This window comes from Egretta garzetta, unplaced genomic scaffold (assembly GCF_000687185.1).
Source record: "Egretta garzetta isolate BGI_Z169 unplaced genomic scaffold, ASM68718v1 scaffold287, whole genome shotgun sequence".
NCBI classification, from domain to species: Eukaryota; Metazoa; Chordata; class Aves; order Pelecaniformes; family Ardeidae; genus Egretta; species Egretta garzetta.
Window position 1 is genome coordinate 12,436,224 of NW_009260435.1, and position 19,860 is coordinate 12,456,083.

At 38.0% G+C, this 19,860-nt stretch overlaps 2 protein-coding genes across 3 annotated transcripts in view; one reads left to right on the top strand and one right to left on the bottom strand.

Annotated features, from left to right (window-relative positions):
• Window positions 1-4,309: 4,309 nt before the first annotated feature.
• On the bottom strand, window positions 4,310-14,953 carry SLC30A4 (solute carrier family 30 member 4). Of its 2 annotated transcripts, none has more exons than XM_009644026.2 (6): window positions 14,755-14,953; window positions 9,243-9,396; window positions 8,780-8,993; window positions 8,383-8,488; window positions 5,958-6,092; window positions 4,310-5,296 (listed from the first exon to the last, which is right to left on the bottom strand). In XM_009644026.2, exons 1-6 carry the CDS (start codon window positions 14,936-14,938, stop codon window positions 5,142-5,144), a joined length of 948 nt encoding a protein of 315 aa, XP_009642321.2. In that variant the 5' UTR covers window positions 14,939-14,953; the 3' UTR covers window positions 4,310-5,141. The 2 variants fall into 2 exon arrangements, with proteins under 2 accessions (XP_009642321.2, XP_035755312.1); XM_035899419.1 differs by lacking the exon at window positions 14,755-14,953 and adding an exon at window positions 11,094-11,249.
• Window positions 14,954-19,682: 4,729 nt separating this feature from the next.
• Window positions 19,683-19,860, top strand: part of BLOC1S6 (biogenesis of lysosomal organelles complex 1 subunit 6) — a 9,871-nt gene continuing 9,693 nt past the window's right edge. The window contains exon 1 of the mRNA XM_009643860.2: window positions 19,683-19,693. Within this exon, the coding sequence (XP_009642155.1) occupies window positions 19,683-19,693 (11 nt within the window). The remainder of the gene's footprint in view (window positions 19,694-19,860) is intronic.

The window sequence follows — 19,860 nt, forward strand, 5'->3', positions numbered from 1 at the left end:
GTATGTATCTGTACTGAGTTTAATGTGAAACACACTCTGGACAGGCAGCATTAACTGGTTTCATGTACCTTCACGTACTGGGTACTCGCAGCACTGGAAAAACAACTTATCTTTTCACCAGGTATAATAGTAAGAAAATAATAAAATAGTCATCATATGGATAAAATTATGCTTGTGTTTATGAAATAGCTTTTTTTTTTCTACAGAAATTGATGCCATAAAAGGTGTAAATGCTTCATAACTATAATAAAAGTAATTAAGTTATTTTGTCTTACACATTTAGCACTGGTAGTTTTCAAACTGTGATACTGAGAAGAAAAAGCAGAACACTGTGGAAAAGGAAAATAGAGATAAAAGAGCAAAAACATTGATTTGGATATCATTATTTTACAGCTGTAAATATAGGAGGCAGGTACGCGTGCATTCTAAGAACAGATTTGCTGTGGTAGCTGGATAGCAGTAAATGGAAAGGGTCAGTATTCTAGCAGCTTCCAAACAAAGTTGTGTCAGGTATTTCACAGAATGGAAGAGCATGTATGGGCCTTCCTAGACCATTCAGCCATGGAAAATGGAGTGAGAAGAGAACAGAAGGGGATTTGCCAGCTCCAGGGCACACAGTGTAGGTTAGTGCCCAGCATGATTTGTTGCAAAGAGGGGGAGGATGGGGTGAGGCTGGCAAGGGGATTAAGGGTGGGGAAGGTGGATGACACTTGTTTTAAGGTAGAAGGAGAATTTAGAGGCTTTCAGATTAAGTCTTCCCTGTGAGTTAGCAACTTGGTGACTAGGAGATTTTTTTTCATTTAGAGATCCAAGAGGAAAACAGATTTTGGGCAAGCATGTGTTTGAATAAAAGAGGCCTTACAAGTCATTTGGGGGTGTTTCACGCCCAGTGCTGTATGAGAAGCTCCTAGCAATCATGTAAGCATCAGGTGCACAGGGTGCAAGCTGGACGTTATTAGTGAAGCTGTGGAGAGGATACAATATCGCAAGAAAACAAAGCAAGAGAAGCAGAAAGTAGGGGCATAATGCAAAGTGCTGATGAAACGTGATGTTTGAGGTAGGTGTGCTAATTCCTGGAACAACTGAATGTGCTTGGAGCAACCAGTAAGAAAAAAGATCTTGGCGATGCCATTTTGGATTAATAGAGGGAAATGAGCTGGGTATTTACAGTGGATTGTCCCCTCCCCTTGAGATATCAAGGGAACGTCTTCTCTGAAAATGGACAAGCTTATTAGTCGAGGAAGCTACTGCAGTACATATCACATTTAATTATGCAACAGCCTATCTTAATTTACTATATTCTTTTAATATCTGTAGAAATAATACTTGAACAGCTGTGCTCTGTGCAGCATCCTCATGAGATTATGCCAAAATACCTGAACAAAAGACTTGCTACTCATTAGTTGGTGGGCATCTTTGGGGTTTTTTGGTTTTATGTCAGAAAGCTACTTCTAAATGCCAGGCTGCTGATTTTCTTAGTCATTCTGCCAATTGGGACTGATTCTGCAAGAAATAGCAGATATGTACACTAGTAAAATAATTGAAGACCAGATTCAGGTATATTTTAAATGGTAATTCCGCTGGTGTAGAAAGAAATGCTGCTGGTATTGAAAGGACTAATTGTCAACACAATTTAAAAAACAAAACAAACAACCTCACAAAATTAAGCAAGGAAAACATCCAGAAATAAAACAGGTTTCTGTTAATTTGCTTCTTAGGATAAGAACGTTTCAGAATAGAAGAGTAGGATGCAAGGGTTTGCAGTCTGCACGATATAAAAATGCTTGACTCATATGAGTAGGTTGTCATCAAAGCTGTGTCCCTGCTTCAGAAAAGGATGGTTGACAATTGCGGATTAAGAAGGGAAAAATTTCTCCCTAACATAGACTGTTAGAGGTGGCAGAATTTTCACAGGATTTTAGCTGTTCAGTCAGCAAGAGTATTGCAGTACAGCTCTGTAAAGCAGGGACACTAGTGGAAACTTGCTTGAATCTTACAAGTCTCTCGGTAAGGGAGAAATCCCCTTAAGTAAATGCATTTTAATTTCACACAGGGGATTTTGTAGAAGGAAGAGGAGTGTAAGAATGTGTAAATGAAATCATCTGGATGTGCTGGAAAGCTGCTTGGAAGGATGTTAACCCTGATTCTTATTTATACTGAGGCCCTTTTCCTCCAAGCTGGTTCTGAAAATGGCCTTGCAATGTCTATAAAAATAACTTGTCTTTTATAGGCACTTGGGCTTCCTGAGTACTGTTATTATGTATTAGGTCATAAATTCCTGGTAGTTTATTTGCAAACCAGTGTTATTTTCTGAATATTTCTCTATCCTTGTAAGTAAGAGTACTAATTATTTATTTCTACTTGGTTATTTTTATAGTTCTGTTGTGCTCATTTATTCCATCACTAAAAGTATTATGTGACAATATGCATATTCCTTTTGATGTCAATTAATAGCAGATTCAGAAGAATTCTGAATTCTTACATTAAACATAGCAGTGCTAGACAACCTGTGCCCTGAATAATTTATAAAGAATAAGAAAAGGATTAGAGGTAGACCACACAGATACAAATTTCCATGTGAGTTTAGTTAGACCTTAAAACAGGGCACGTACACTTCAGAGTATCCCTGAGATAGATGCAGTCATTCTTTTATTCCTGACTCTCATTTCATCTTTTGTTGCTTTTCCTCTGAACTCCTTCCAGTCTACAGGCCTTGCTAACAAGGGCCCCTCAAGGGTGAAGGTAGGGTTTCAAGAATGTTTTGGCAGCTGTTTTATGGCTGCTCCTTCACCATGCTTTGTCAGCTTAGATCTTCTAAAGTGCAATTATTGCATGGGAAGTAACAATACTTAAATTGTTCTGACTAGAGGGAGACATAATTCATTCTATATATAGCATCTCCAAACTGAATTAAGCTTGAGTTCAGACACTTCAAAAAACAGCTGCTCTAAGAATCAAGATGATGACAAGAGACAGCAATACAAATAAATATTTTATAAGACAATGTGAAGTTTAAGGATTGATTTAATAAAACCCACAATAAAGCAACACATTTCTGCCTTTTTCTTCAATTAAACAAATGTGTAGTAAATTATTACAATAAAAACCTCCAAATACATGTCTACTGTACTTCAACTTCTAATTACAGCAACTGTAAACCCCAATTTAATTAAAACCTATTTGAGTATTAGTATGTGCAAAATACCTGTTGTTTGTTTGTGGTATTTTTTCCAGTAAGTTTGTAAGGATGGGATGCACATTTTTTATGAACTGTGATATGGCTTCATTAATGATAATGCTTGTATTGAAGCATTAACTTCCCAAGTACAGTGCTACTTTGCCGCCGAGCTGTACGTGCTCCCATGTTGTACTCAAGCATTTGCATTTCTTGTCAGAACAGATACAAACATAATCCAGTGTTTGTATACTTTGTCCAAATTAATACTGTGCTGTCAGTTTTAGCCTCTAAAAACTCAGCATGTCACCCCTACCTCAGAAAAAGGGGAGAAAAGGAGCCAAGATTGTTACCACCAATTGCAGGTATAAATCAGCCTGATGAGTTACGTGAAACCTTAGCAAGTTTCAAAACAGACAATAGCTTAAGTATTCACAGCTGAATATCACAATATCCATTACTGGGTAAAAATTTTCCTTTCTGACCCACGTACAGAACTATTTTCAATGTCAGTGGAAGTTCTGCATAAAGATCAAAGTACAGAACAAGAAAAAAATACTTGAAGCAAAGTTCTTGCCATCTTCTGAACTTTGTAGGTCATATTCTTGTTGCCCTTAGCTTCTTCAATGCAAATGACTTCAGAAGCAGGCATAAATCTGAGCTTGGAGGAGTATGATAGCTTATTGTCAGGTTTTATTATCCTCTGTACATTCAAAGTACAGTGATTCTACCATGAGGCTAAACAATTCAGTTTTGTGGATTTTGAGGATGAATAAATAGTCTTTCAAAATTTCCTCAATCCCTCTGTAAGTAAGAAAAGGCCTTTCTACCTCTGTAGGTTGTTGCGGTTTTGTTGTCCAACACAATATTAAGCTATTGTCCAATACCATTAGGTTACTGAGCTTGCTTGGGTTTTGCGGTCAGAGATGTGTGACTGAGGGAATAGTATCTGTCTAAAACTTCTGCTCCCCGCTTTCCTGTTAAAAGCTGCATGTATTTTGCACGTCCATAGACTGTGTTTGAGAGTATCTTCATGTCAAGCATAGTTTCTATCACTTGATTTTTCTTTTAAAACAAAACAATAATGGAAAAATTATCAATTACAGGACACTTATTAATTATAATTAGAATGCATGCTAATCAACTGGCCTTTTAATGTGAATCAAATGTTGGTTTAGACATTCAAGGTTATTAATAATAAATTCATTTTACAAGTCAAAACTTTGTAAAATAAATAACCTGTTTCCAATGTATAAACCCTATTCTAAAATACATTAAAGATAACTAATCACTTAAAACACTTTGGGTCCAGTGTTGGGTCTCTAGTTAAATACCAGAAGTCTGGGCAAGGATTTTCCTGTCTGGATTGCTGAATGCCCAGATTAAAGCTAACTTTCTGGTCTGGGTACAGTGAATTCTGTAATCTGCAGTGTCTCCAAAGAGACAGTTTCCAAAAGAATCAACTAGCACTGTGTACATTAGTTTAAGATACTGTAGAAAATTACTATTGCAAAAATACTGTATAATGAATTCAGGGATCATGACATATTATGGAACTCTGGCATGATCGGCATTAGAGACTTTTGAGTAATTGAAATACTGAATACTTGATGCTCCATTTGGAGTGCAGGTATTTTGTGATACATAGTTATTAAAGGACAATATTGGACTGTAATTTGTGAGGTATCTGCAGAGCCACACTGCAGTTTGTAAACAATAATCTGAAAACAGCTTTGTCTCAAAATCATAATAAATTGAATAAATCAGTACAAGGGAGGGAGTGGAATACATGTTCTGTAGGGCAACCACTGCACTTTTTGCAGCACCAGTTCTCCCTGCTGCATGTTACATGGTATAAATCCACATATTAATGGTTTCTATTTGATCATTTTCCTTTTGCGTTTATTGCTCTCAGTCTTTGACTACAAGATAAAGAGTAAGGCAGCAGTTCCCAAAACATACGAAATTAGGCACTGGAACTTTGACAACTTGCGCAGGTTTTGCTCATTTCCTGTTTGTAACTCTGAAGCTGGACAGAGCACTTGTACATTCCAAATGTGTTCAGCAGCAGTTGTCGGGCCTTGGACTGAACTTCTTCCCATTTAGATGAACTACCAGGAACTGGAAAATCAAGAAAATAATTAATAGAATTCACCCCTCAAGAAACCTGGACAATCCAGCTGTACTCAAGTTTTCCACAGTGTTACCAACTAGAATAATCTTTGTTCCTACTAACTTATTAATTTAATACTGTTCTGTGATCACTATATACTCTATATATTATTTTATACCTTTAGGTCTATATCCTCTAATTAGGCAGATCTTGATAAAACTGTATGTTAGACACCACCTCCCACCCCCCAGAAAAATTGAGCTTTCTTACTAAGAATTAATATTCATACTACTGTTAGATGTCTAAATCAGCACGTTCTGGCAAAGAATATTTATTTGTCAGATTGTTCCACATTAGAACTTCATCCTGTCTTTCTCTGGACAAAATAAGGGAATTTCTGAGAAGAAATTCTTCCCCCCCCAAAAAAAAATAGAATATGTTCTGGATGTTTCAGTAGGGATATATTTTCTTTGCACTGTGTCTTTCTGGGTCAATGGGTTCTATACCTCACTGTACAAAACCACAGTTAGTAGATTTTTTTGCCCTTCCTCCCCCACCCCCATCCCTGAATGATATGTCCTGATTCAACTTAAATAACAATATGAAGAGAAAGTAGGGGTTTCTTCTACACTTAGATTTAATTTAGAATTAATCTATATAGCAGCTTACCTAGTTGCAAGTGGACGATGGCAGTTGTTTTTCCTGCAGTGAGAGACCAAACATTTAAATCTTCTATAGAATAAACATCTTCAATTTTCATCAAGTCCTCCTTAATGCGATCCACGTTTAAATGCCTTGGAACTCCTGTGATACCAAACATGAGATAAAATTAATTCTGTCTTCTGCAAACTCTCAGTGGCCTTTAAAATGTCATGACAAATCTCAATGTCAAAGAGTTTATAATTTGTGCTGTTGGAAGCGATTACTAACTTCCAAGTTCTCAGTAGAGAAGAATATGCAAACTGGCATATTAAGTCCAGTATGGATACAGAAGTTGTATGCAGTGTTGTCTCAAATGTCACTTGTCCTGTCCAGAATCTACTCTCTGGCAATAGCCAGCATTAGATCCTTTGGAGCGATGTACTTGTCTACACAACTTTACTGTGGCTTCTACTACCCCTAGTAACTGCTTAGACCAAACTCTCAAGGTCAGAATCTTTAAAAAAAAAAAAAAAAAAAAGGCAGCTAGGGCCTGTCTCCTGAGACTTTTCTTTTCAGGTAAATAGTAATCCATCTGCAGTGGTTAACACAGATGACTTTTGTCCTACAGCGTGGCATCTTTGCATATCAGTGATTGCTCTGACCAAGTCTGTCTGGACATAGTATTTTCAAGCAGTTACAGCACCTCTGTAGCTTCCCTACTCCACCCTTTAGCTGTGTGAAGGGCGGAATCAAAATTTTAGATAATCAACATAGGCTCAAAAACTAGTATAAAAACACTGAATAAACTGTGTGTCTGAATAGTCTTGTTTCCATTATAGCTTTTTACTGCTTATATTCCAGTTTTATGGAGTTTGATATATGCTATGAGGAGTTCAGCCACTTGCTTCTCAAATGTCTTCAGAATTTTTGGATGACTCCCCTCTGAACCTGATGCCTTACTGTCTTTTAAATTATTTTAGTTCCAGTACCATCTTTTTTGAAAGTTCATTGTCTAGGATTGTCTCATATCAAAATTTTCCTTCTAGTGAAGACTAACAGAAAATTATGTAGCTGATAAATAACTAGTTAACTGCCTGGTGTTATTTCTACAGCTTTCTTTTTCTCAGGAAACATGGACTTAAATTTTGGTATCTCACATTGTGCTATTGATAGACTTCCATGCTGCCTTACAAACTTATATTAAAAGCTAGAATCTCATTGCTTGTATTGGATAATCATTTAAGTTTTTAATTTAGCATTCCTAGTATAATGATGAAACTTAAGTTAAAATGAATACTGAAAGCTGATACAACTCCAAGGACACTGATGTTGTAGCAGTCATGTCCAATATAAATGCAAGTCCGTTCTCTGGAGATCCTGAACTTGAGTTGGAAAAATTCCCTAGCATACATAAAGCCCACCTATCATCACTTTTAATAACATCATCAATGCAGAGATTTTTATGACAACTGGGATACCTATGCAAACAACTACAACTCAAACATCTGGAGTCTGATACATCATTAGTTTGTCTTACTTGTTTTCTTCAGCTAAACATTAGCCTTGGAGCTAATTGAGGTTTCTTAAGCAGATTTTACCATTTTTGCCTTCTCTATGAACTTCCATTTTGTTGTGTGTGTGGTTTGTTGTTTTTTTTTTTTTACCCTCCTAATGACACAAAAGCACGTGACACTGAAGATTTTGAAGTCCTGGATTTAACCTTGTAACATAATAAAAGTCAAGTCAGTAACAGCTCACATGAGACAGCAAGGAAGGTGCAGCTAAAACCTAGGATTTTTCTCCCATACTTAACATTTTTACTTTCATAAGGTAAAAGTACTAGATCAAGCAGTAATAGTTGGCATGTTAGTTATAATAATGCAAAGAATGGTGCTGGCATCTTTCCCTCTAAGTCACCACATGAGATAAGATTCTTCAGCTTATGTTCAGCTTGTTATTTTCTTTTTTTTTTCTTCCTTTTTACACCACTCCTTACTTGTAGCTTCCCTTATCCTAACAGTAGAAGCACACAAATAATACAACAGCACTTGTGGAAGAGGGAAAGATGGGACAGGCATGAACCACCTGTCCAGCCATTTGGCTTAAGCTCGTTCCCTCCTTCTACATGTATTCACATTCACTTTAACTTTACTAACTTTAACTAAAGTGAAGGTGTAGAACTGAGTCTGGGCAAGTGTTCACTTAGTTTAGCTGATAGTCACTACAGATGCACAAGAAAGTTCTGTGCATTTCACTGCAGAGGTCAAAGACACTTACAGATTGCTGCAACTTAGAGGAGCCATCAATAACCAACAGACTAAAGCAGCAGCAGGACCAAGTCTTCTCCAGATACAATCCGCTTTGTTAGCGATAGTGATCATGATGTCAAAAAAGTGCCAATGCTCGCTGATATTTGACATGTAAAGTACTACAGACTGTGCACAGATCTTACCTTCCAGAATAATAACTCCTGTGTCGCACAGAATTCGAACTGTTGTCAAAACCACCAGTATGGAAAATACATATGTACATATAGGATCAGCAATCTTGTATTCTGGCTGCAAAGGAAGTTCCAAAGTGTTAAAGGATGTATGAAAATAAGCTTGCATACAAAAACGTGACTCAGAAAATGCAGTTACTTCTAGCTCCAACTTTCATGAATATTTCTTTTTGTCTGAATAGTTACAAAATACATAACAGAGATAGTCTTTGCTTATTTTACATAAATGAAGCTGTTATAACAGAATATCACAAAGTATTTTTTAATAACTTAGAAAAACAAGTCCCTTTTTAATTTAATCACCAGAGCTGAAATTTAAAAAATTCCACCTTGCCTCAAAATTCCTTACCTTAAAGCGTATGATGTATGCGGCTACAAGCACACCAATACTTTGTACCAGGTCCCCAAGGGCATGTACAAATGCTGCTCTCACAGCAAGGCTGCTGTGTCCATGGCTGCTGCTGTGGGCTGCGTTAGGAGAGTTCGACTGAGGTACGTGAGAGTGAGGGTGAGAATGGGAGTGGGAGTGAAGGTGGCCAGATTGATTCAGCAAAAAACCCATTCTGAAAGTAAAAGAAGAAAAACACTCCAAGAAACAGGCATTAGGGTTTGGTGGGTGGGGTTTTTTGTTGCTTTTTTCTTTTCTTTTAAACCAAAGAACTGAAAAAGTAATACTCAGTATAATTTCTTGTCTTATTTATGAAAATGAAGAGGTCCAGCAAAATTACATCCCATGAGAAAGTAATGAATGAATTAGCAGCTTATTCAGAAATACATTTATGAGTGTTAATGGAGAGAAAGGGAGATCTTACATTAAGTTAACTGCAACACCAACGGCTGCTGTAATCAGCATGATGTCGCCATTTATTTCATAGTCCATATGGATAGTTCTTTGAACAGCTTCATACAAGAGGAATGCCATAAGGATATAGACCAGCAATACACTAATGATGGCTGACAATACTTCTGCAAACAGAAAGGAAACAACATTACAAGAGTGAGTCTCAGATCTATTTCTATTTCCAAATCAGAATGTGGACAGACCCTTATTATTTTAACTATTTCATGTGCATCATAACCCTAATGTACAACAAGTTGTGCAGTAAATAAAAATCGTGAAATAGGATTAACAAAGGAGTTTGTTCTAATTCACTCCTTCATGCTTCCCTGTCAGTATATCCCCCAAATTATGTTTTCTCTGAAAATTTCTGCATGGGCGATGACTGTGACTTCTTCAGACAGCCCAGAACTTTTGCCTGAGAAATCGCAGTCAAAGGCTCTGTCCAGGGAAGAGGAAGATAGGTGATCTCAAGTATCACTAGCCCACCTACAAATAAGAGAGAGCATGGTTTTGAGTGTCCGCAGTATTAAGCTGGATTTAGAAATTACTTTTATGTATCCTTTTATATTTAGGATGAAGGAAAAATTATAAAAAGATTAAGGAATGGAACAATACAAGCTTGTCAGACATATTACTCCTAAGCTTCTTGACATATTTATTGCAGATTTCAGCTATGAAGGATTGTTTAATGTAAGTTTCTGTGTTGCCTTAATAGGCTGTTTTATCTAATGTTTACCAAATACTTGTATTTCACAAAAGCGAGAGTGTTATGACAAGCATTTTGGTGTAGGAATTTTATCTGATCAGTAGGGACTTTCAAAAGGGCAGATACATCTAAATAAAGAGAATATTAGAAAGCTAATAAAAACTCCTGTAATACTTCATTTTCTTGCACCTTCTGCTGCCATTTACATCTGTGGAAAGTGGTTACAGCTTTCTGCAAGGTTACTGCTGTTCTCATGTGAGGTAAATAGGCCTGAATATTTTATGGGTTTGGACTTAGTGCTTTCTGCCTCAGTATCCAAGTCATGAAACTGGGCTGGTAATAGCATACATAAACCTGAGAAGGATGAGTCCACACTACAGTTTTAAGGTCCTACTATAAAGAATATAGGTATTTGCAAATGGGACACTAGATTCCTTTTAATATAAACATACTTTTACCCTCCAGTTTCATATTCTGAAAATGATTGTCCTGTTGCAGCTGAAACTTAAAAAAAAAAAAAAAAAAAAAAAAAAGGCAGGATACCTGACAGAGAAAACACTGGCCCAGTTAGGCTGTCTCAGTTACAAGAAAGTCAATACAGGGCTTTACAAAACCCACGAGGAAAACCTTAATGCTAGCTCCATTGTATTCCATGTACATCAGCAGCCGTGCACGAGTAATCTGTAATCGTTATATGTAATGCTCATTACTATCACTTGCCAGATGGATCACTGGGATCTTAGCCTTCCTGTGTGAATTCAAAGATTGGAGTTGGAATTAATTTACTTGGAACTGTAATGGTTGTTCTTCCCCCTTGTTCTACACGTGCTGCCCTGATTTATTGCCCAGTAAGGGCAAAATTCTGCTCTTGGCTGTACCATAGTTCTAAGAATACTGATCTGAGAATTGCCTCACTTCTCCCTCTGCTTTGAATCTGTCAGTTATAGTACCACTTTGGTTACTAAAGGAGGTGTCATTTCTAACACACAACTGCCTTAATTTTATGTATTGAATATTACAGTGAAAAACATGCAGCTATATAAGCATTTTAATATCACCAAAATCACTTGATCCATACACTGAATTTTTAACATCGTTATGGGAGAAGAAACTCACACCAACGCATTCAGCTGTTCAGTAGTGTGTCAATGCCTGGAGGAGTACCAGCATTACTGGGCAGTAACCAGGCTCTGAAAGGCAACTGTCACAATCTCAGATGATTTCAGAGCAACATGAAAACCCTCAAAATATCCATGCAAGTGGTAGTATTCCTTACAAAAGCAGGCAGGTTATTCAGGGCAACAGCCTTAAAAAAAAAAAATAAAAAATACATTGCTTAGATAGTTTTTTCCAGAATGCTTTTTAAAAAAAAAAAAAAAATTTGAAGCCATAGCACATTAGCATTTACCAAAAAAATAGCATATTGGGGTTTTACAGTCTAAAACTGTTTTCTGCAACAGAAACAAGTGTTTTCCCTGCAGTTTCTTTCACAGAGGCATTGTCATGTCAGCATTATAGATCTGTGCTGAGATCTTTTTCACTTGTTGTGAAATGAACTATGCAGTCTCATGAACTATGAGACTAAATTAAGTATGTCACTGACTGACTGATTCTGTCATTACCAACGTTGTCTCTGCAGCAATGGAAAAATGCCAGGTTCCGTATCTATGCTTAAATCTGCTCAGTGTCTTGCTGAGAAGGAGGTATCTCCACTTGGTGGTGAAATAGAATAATTTTTGGCTTCAAGAATATAATCCTTTTTAGACATGACTGCAATTTCCATTATTTTGTCTTCACTTTTCTAACCCATTCCTGAATCTGTCAGCTTCCTTTTCACCACTGAAGATGGAGCATGCATATTATCTATTCAAAGAGGATTCAAATAAATGAAAACTAGTGCTAATTTCCTTCTAGAATTTGACTAGACAACTAGATCTGTTGTCTTTACAATGCGATGTTTATGGGAACAAGATTGAAAATTCATCGTTCTGCAAACAAAAGTGATAATGAGCACCAGAAACATTGTTCATTAGAATGTTATCCTGCTTACTGTATGTACAGATTATCTTAAAACAATGCAAAGCAGGACAGTGATGAGATAGTTCTTGCACATATTCCCAGCTTTAAACAAATGCTCCGCATTTTTTTTTCTGTGACAGATGCTCAATCTGTATCCTGTTTTTAACATTCTGTCATGATTTAACATCTCTCATGAAATTCAAGCTATTGTTGAGCTCATATTATTTGCTGACAAGCTTCTTACATACAGGTCATTTTGAAAAATCTGTTATAGCAAGGATATACCCTAGAAGTAGCTTTGTTCCATTGCTAGCATTCACTGATGTGTGAAACCGGGCCCTCAGGCCACAGCGTTCAGATTGGGTGCCTAAAATCAGGCAAATAAATTTCACAAATGTGATTTTAAAAAACTGTGCATAGTAATTTTGAACCATCCCATCTTCTGCAGGTGCAGAGCCTAGGTCAAGGTTTGGAGGTCTCTGGCAGGGCCTTTACCCACTTCCCCTTCCTCACTGCAGCCACAGAAACTCTTTCCACCACCCCTAGGCTCTTGTCTTCCTCCTCCTACAGAGAGCTGCACTGCCGCTACTCATGCAGAATGGTTGAGGTAGAAAGGACCCCCTGGAAACCATGTCCTGCTCAAAGCAGGGTCAACTACAGCAGGTTGCTCAGGGCTCTGTCCAGCTGGGGTTTGAATAGTTCCCACCGTGGAGGCTCCGCAACCTGTTCTAGTGTTTGACTACCTACTGGCACTGGGCAGCAGAAAAGGAGTAATTGTTGCAGAACTGAGAAACTGCTCCCTGTAGCTTCTCCCATGGAGAAGATAGTGGCCAGGGAGAAGATGGTGGGCAATATGGACTAGTTCTATGGGCTAGTTCTGGCCCATGGGCCACCATTGGATCAGTCCGGCCAGTATTTTTCTTGGCAGTAAAATAAAAAAAGGTACAGGCAATGAGATGACAGGAATCCTCAGGGATTTGTGTTTGCAAAGTGCTGTGGAGCCCTCAAATTAATTAATTGAAAAGTCAGTGAAAATTTACAGAACTAAGTAAGATTTTGATGGTTAAATAAGTATTCTTTATTTTTCTTAAGACTAACTCCTATTTTAAGCTAGTCCATGGCATGTTCAGTGTATGTACTATTTGGTTTTAGAAAAGTTACAAAGACACATAAACTACTCAATTTTTTTTTCAAGAAGGTTGAAGTGTGTATAAATGCTAGCAAACATCCTTCTGGAGAGTATGAGCAAATGCCAGGGGCATACCTGCAAGGTCAGGTTTCAGTATTAAGGGAGTTCCTACTGCAAAATTAAAACTTCTTGAAAGAAAAGTTTGTAATGGGAAATGCTGGCATTGTTAATGCTTTCTTGCTAAAGCCCCAAAGATCCTTGCTAGTGTACAGAGTTATGCATTCATGCATTAGTGACTAACTGATGACAAATGACTAGGAGTGATGGAGTTGTTGAATTCTACTGCTGTTCTAGCAGCCAAAATAAGAATTGCAAATAATGACTACACAAGACTTTGAAACTCCTTGAAAAATATAGGCTATGGAATGTATAGAGCAGAGGTAGCAAACTGTGCCACTAGAAATTATCTATTTCATGAAAAATAAAGGTTGAAGCTGTTGGTAAAAAGTCTACAAGACCTGCAGCTGCATATTACAAATTATGATATCCACATGAGAACACCGTATATCATCTTTACACTTCCAAACATGAAGTAATGAATCCTGAAAACACCCTTCCAAGGTTTAGTACATAATTCTGTTTATACTTCTTTCTACAGACATCTAAAATGGGCAGAGGTTAAGTAACTTACTGTATTGGAAACCATGGGACATTCTTACCTCTGCTTTGTGTGGTTTGGGGAATACAAGAGGAATAGTGATTTATGTGGCTTCTGGCAAGGCAGAGCTCTCTGATAATATGCTCTACAGAACTTTTTAGTTCTGGATTAAGATGTCATTTTTCACATTGAATAGGACTTTTTTCTAATGTCATAATTCTGCTGAAGTCAATGGGACTTTGTAAATCCTGGGCACTGGCAATAATCCGTTGTGAACAACTGACTGACAGGTACAGCTCCTGTACCCACAAGCTCCTCAGTGTGTCACACAAGCAGCAACAGTGGTACAGCAGTCAGTGACCAAAGAAATGTGTCCCTCTCTTGCTCAACAGCCTCCGTTCCAAAGCACAAAGGTGCCCAGGGGCCTGACCTAATGTGACAACCCAGTAACTATGGATGGGCTGTGAAACACAGCTGCGTACCCACCCTTGTTCTTGCTGGGGACAGCTTCCCTCCTCTGAAACCTTTTAAAATTTTTTAGGCCATGGTTCATCTGTAGGAAGTAATATTTACAATGTCATTGTGTATCTTAATTCCCCAACCTTTCTACTTACAATGGAGATGAATCAAGCATTCAGAATTTAACCCTCAATGTGCTAAGTCCTAGTTCCACAGAGATGGAGAGACTCATCCTGCTCCCAGTGAGTGAAACTCCACCATCAAACTTCACTTTTGGCTGAGTTTTAAAATTTAATTTTTTTTTTTTTTATATTATTATCTATTCCCTTGTGGCAATACAGCCTAGGTAGTGGATCCACAATGGCCAGTGAAAGGACATTAGAGTCAGGGTGTTAAAACATAAAGCAACTTTTAAGTTTGTTGCTACTTTCTTTCTAGTTACCTACTCTTCTAGATGATCTTTACAGTTGTTGCTTAGAATACTCTAATAGCAAAAGCTGGTATCTACATACCTAAGCGATGAAATCCAAAAGTGAACCTCTTTGTGGGAGATTTTGCAGACAGCCAGAGAGCAAGCAGGGTCAAAATAATACCACTAAGGTCAGTTAACATGTGAAGTGCGTCTGTCATAATTGCTAGACTGTTAGCAACATATCCACCTGAAAACAAAGTTGGAAAAGTCAGGATGTATGACATTAATGATTCTAGATAATATCCTCTTGGTACAGCTTACGGTTATTTATTTCAGAACCGTGCATTAAGCGCATGAGAGCCCTTCTTATAATCACTAAACGGGTTTTTGCCATTACAGTCAAAATGCCATGCTATAATTTAAAGCTACCATAGTTACAAGTGCAGTGAAGTGTGCCTTCTATTAAGTGCTACTAAGTAACATAGAAAGGATTCACCTGTTATTCTCACAGAGACTACTTGCATTGTAACATCTGCGAGATCAGGCCCAGAATAAGTTTGTCTCTTTTTTTTTCTATTATTGTGTATGTGTTTAGGCAGCTGATCCTTTTATTAAACTACACCTGTTAGTTATTTTCACATTACAGAACAGGGACAGAAATCCAATAACTCAATGGCAAGGAAATTTGCCTTGCCCCCCACCCCCCACCCCCACTCCCTTTTTTTTAATTACATTATCTTTTAACCTTTGTTATTCCCTGTCCTGGCAGGGGTGTGTAAGTTCTGCCAATGTATATTGCAGACAATGACTTTCACATGCACAGCATTTTTCTTTGTTATTTATTACTGTAATTTTTTCACGTAATTATGAGCTGCATTGAGACAAATAACCTCAGATCAAAGGTTAATATCCTTGTTCCAATTCAATTGCTAAAGCTACTATTAGATGGGTGAGAGATTTAAACAATGTGCCTCTCTTAAGCATCCCTTATCTAAAGAGGAATCAAGGGCAGGCTTCATTGTCTTCTAAATGCATGAAGGTAAGCCCATTTTCTCAGAAAAGATCACATCTTTAGTGTCAGCTCAGCTATGATTTAGTTTCTCTTTTTACCTTGAGATTGTCTTTCAGCCTGTAAATTCTACTGAGCAAAGCATGCAGCTGGTATGCTATGTGGCAGGCTTGAGGCTCCAACTAACATTTTGAGTAAAGGTATCTTTGTATACAATTAAAACTATCCTAGTGAAGAGGCTGACGGTGAGGAAATAGGAAAGGGAAATTCACAACTGGCTGATTACTTTCAAGACTATTCCTGAAATGTGTGTGTGTTTGGCGGTGGGTGTTTGTATGTACCCATCTGTCAATCAGAGCTACACTCTCCACCACAGCCAAAACAAGCACCATGGCTGATGCTGCAGTATTGCTTTTACCATGGGTAACTACCAAATACACCACATTTCAACCAGTTTCTTTCCTCCATCCGCCCTTCCTCAGTTCATAAGTTTCTAAGTCAAATTATTCTGAGGCTGAAATTTTCCACAGGCCATCACAACTCAAAAATAATGAGTTTTTAAAATTTAGCAATTCAGCAGCTTTTTGAGTTTAATGAGTTATGCCTTTCCTTTCTGAATTAATTTGTGTTTTCACATAATTTAAAAAAATACGACTTAGAAATGTGTGGCTTGACATCTTTTATAGTCAACACAGAAGAAACCATATCTAAGGACATTCAATAGTTTACATGTGTGATCATTTAAAGTATGCATGTTAATTCACATGTATTAATTCTGAGAATTACTTCAGTCCAAGATGAGTCAATTCTGTTTCATCTAGTTTCTTGCTTTTAAAGGCTTTAAAAATAAAATGATAAAGAAGGAATTCAGGTATTGAAGCTAATTGTAATGGCAGCATGTGGATTAAGAAAACAATTGAGATTTATGAAATTCTGAAATCAAAGGTGCTGTTTCCAAATGTATCATTTCATTGCTTGGTTAAAGGTCCTGCCTAAGGGCTCTTTAAACACGATTGGCAAATTGGAAAAAAAAAGACATCTGTAACCTTTACAAATAGCTTGGTGGCTCACCACTGTTTTCAGTGACCCATGAAGGACAGCAGTCCTCCTCGTGGATGATCAACTAGAAATCTCTAAACGTAGCTGAAAACATCAAAACCCTGTCAGAAAAGCTAACTAGGACTTGCAATATGTTTTTCCTTTCTTGATGCAAAATGGTTCCCACAACGTGTAAGTTGTTATCTGACTTTCACAATGACTGTTCATCAAATAAAACAACAACAAACACTGAGGTGGGCTGGGGTAATGAGCTTAGCTGTACTTCAGAAAAAATACGCCAATCAAGATTTCCCAAAAAAGCTGCTGAAACAAGATTTCCTTCATCTTGACATTAGTAACAGACAGCAGGAAGATTTTTACTGAACAAATTAATTGTCTGATAGGATTTTCTGTCTCTCAGAAACTCAAATCTGTCAAAGACCATAGAAAGAAGTCTGTTAAATGTCCTATTGATCAAACAAAGTTTCCCAAATACCTGGGCTACAGATCAATTTAAAAAGGTCCAAAATTTGAAACCAACCAGACAGAACACAGTACAGGGCTGGAGTCAAATAAATTAAACAGGTAGGGCATGGTCCCAGGACTTGAGGGCTCTATCTTTAATTACTTGTTCTGCTTCCGATTCCTTGCCCTATGACAAGTCATTTCGGTCAAGATCCACGAAAGTACAGAGATACCCAAGTCCTCTGTTTATTCCCTGTGGAAGTTGGATGCCTGAATATTTTATGGGTCTGGCCCTTAGTGCTGTCTGCCTCCATGCCCAAATAATGAAACAGGACTGGTGATAGCATGCATAAACCTCTGGAGGATGAGCCCATGCTACAGTACTAACGCTCTGTACAGACAAATCCGCCATCCTGAGCTGAGCTTGCAGGAGTCCTGGCTGTAAGGGAGAAACCACAGATGATGTGACAGTCATGAGAGTATTTTTACTCTCAACACTTACCATTTCTAGAGCTCTCCCTTGCACTAGTTATGGAGAGGCCTACAGTAGCGTGACTCTGATCTGAAGCCCCCAACAGATACACTCTTAGTGACTTCAGCATCAAGCTGCCAACAGCTCAGGCATTTTATTTGGTAAGGGGCCCTTCAGATGAACTAAATTCAGCATATATCAGAACTCTGATATGGATACAATCAAATAAAATCACTCTCATTAAAGGATGTCTACATCTGAGATATAACACTGTGCTGCTTATCAAATTTACCCAAGTTCATGCTGAACCAAGATCTCAGCCAGAGAAAAAAAAACAGAGACAGGGGGCAAATGAAGGCATTCAGCCAGATCCCTGCAACAGGTTTGATGCAAAGTGCCTTATCCGTGATGGGCCGATGTATTGTGGCAGCGTTGCTAGTGACTGGCCACACGCTGAGAGATATTGAAGGACAAACCCACTTTTTTCTATTAACCCATGTTCCTGAAATAAGGCCCCAAATAAAACTGGTGCAGATATAGTCAGTATTGTGGTCTTCTCTCTCTGAAATTCAAATGGACCATTTCTGCTAGGGATTTTTTTTTCTATGTAGGTAGGACAAACTGTATTATTTATACTCAAGCAATGATTTTGCTCTTTACTCATCTTGTAGAAGTTTCTGTCTTAAAGATACAATTCACGCTGTCCTAGGGCAAGTGATCCAAGAGCATGAGCTCACTTCACATAGGCAAACATCAGATCTTCAGCCACTACTGACCAAATGTGCATAGGTGAGGAGGAGGAGGATGTAGGTCCTGTGTTACTAGACTTGAGGCATCTCTGTGCTTCACTTCCAGAAAGTTTTCATGACTTGGTTTTGGTTTTTTTTCTGGTGAATCATGGCCATTAATTCAACTGATTAGCTCTGATTTAGACTTGTAGGTTTAAATAAAAGCAATTTTAAAGCAATTAATCCTTACAGTTGCTAGAGAGATCTGGCTCAACCTGCACTTCAATGTTCTGGCGCTGTGTAACGCTCCCTGCTCTTTCAGATCAGGGGGAAGCAGATGAGCAAGTTTAAGCATTCTTCAGGGGGCTGAGTTGCACCAAGCAGACACTCACCCTGAATGGCATGGATGTGTCCAAAAGACAGATGGTCACGGGACACTGATAGTAAATCGATAAGGGAGCAGAGATTAAGAGATAAATACTACGCTTTGCAAAAATTATTAGATAATGGCAAAGGCATAACACTTAATAGTTCATCTGCGCATCCAAGGGACTTTCAGATTTAGTTTTATTTCAAGCCTATGCCACTACAGCCTAAATAAAGCACTGTCATTTGGTAGAGACAGCTGTGCAATGCACAGGTTCTCTTCAACCTGAGCAGTAAATGATAGCATGCCTCTATGAGGGAGCAATAAAAGCTGAACTTGAGCAGCAGATTCACTCTGACCAACAACAATCAGGTGCTTACATAGGAACAAATTTCTAAGTAAAAACCCACCGTGCTTCTGCCAAGTACTAACAAAGAAAAACCACAAAGAATTTAATCAAACTAGTTGGTATTCTTCTGTGTTATAATGGAAAGTGTTAAAATACTTAATTAATTGACTTTGCTCATAAGATTTATGTCTGGATGGAGCATATGCTAGTCCAGGGCATGGTAGGACATCAGGAAGCTGTCAAGAGAAGAGAGTGGCGTCTTCACTCGATGGTGATTGATAGCTCAGCACTACACTCCCTTACTTACGACTGAATCTGGTGAGTAAGGACAAATACCCCCCAGTATTAGTTTTGTTGTTATGGTAAATGTCACACTTAGAAACTGTGTTTCCCTCTTCTTCTCTCGTTGCAAACGCGACGAGATTTTATGGCAGTAATTAAAAAATACTGAGGATGAAGTTACTCATCCTAGTATGTTTGTCTGCAATAAAATGCACTTTCTCCCTCGCTAAAAGCACCTTACAAACTTAGAAAACAGGAGAAATACAAAACCATTAGACAAAAAAAAAAAGTGTATTTTATGCCATTTGGGGGGGATCAATGAGATTCAGGTAAGGGAAGCTGCCAATTCCTCTTCCTTTTCTTGCATGGAAAATACAGGCGGACTTTGCTCCTTCTCGCCCTCTAAACTTGCAGCTGATCTCTCCGATCTCCCTAAACGACAGACGGTTTCCCCTATTTAAAACCCCGGCCGGAGCAGCGTGACAGGCTGGTGGGC

Coding starts and splice junctions, on each gene's coding strand:
- SLC30A4 (XM_009644026.2), bottom strand. CDS start 14,938: ATGTCATACATCCTGACTTTTCCAACTTTGTTTTCAGGTGGATATGTT. Junction 9,397..14,754: donor TTTTGGATTTCATCGCTTAG/GTATGTAGATAC, acceptor TTCTGTTTGCAG/AAGTATTGTCAGCCATCATT. Junction 8,994..9,242: donor GGTGTTGCAGTTAACTTAAT/GTAAGATCTCCC, acceptor TTTTACTTTCAG/AATGGGTTTTTTGCTGAATC.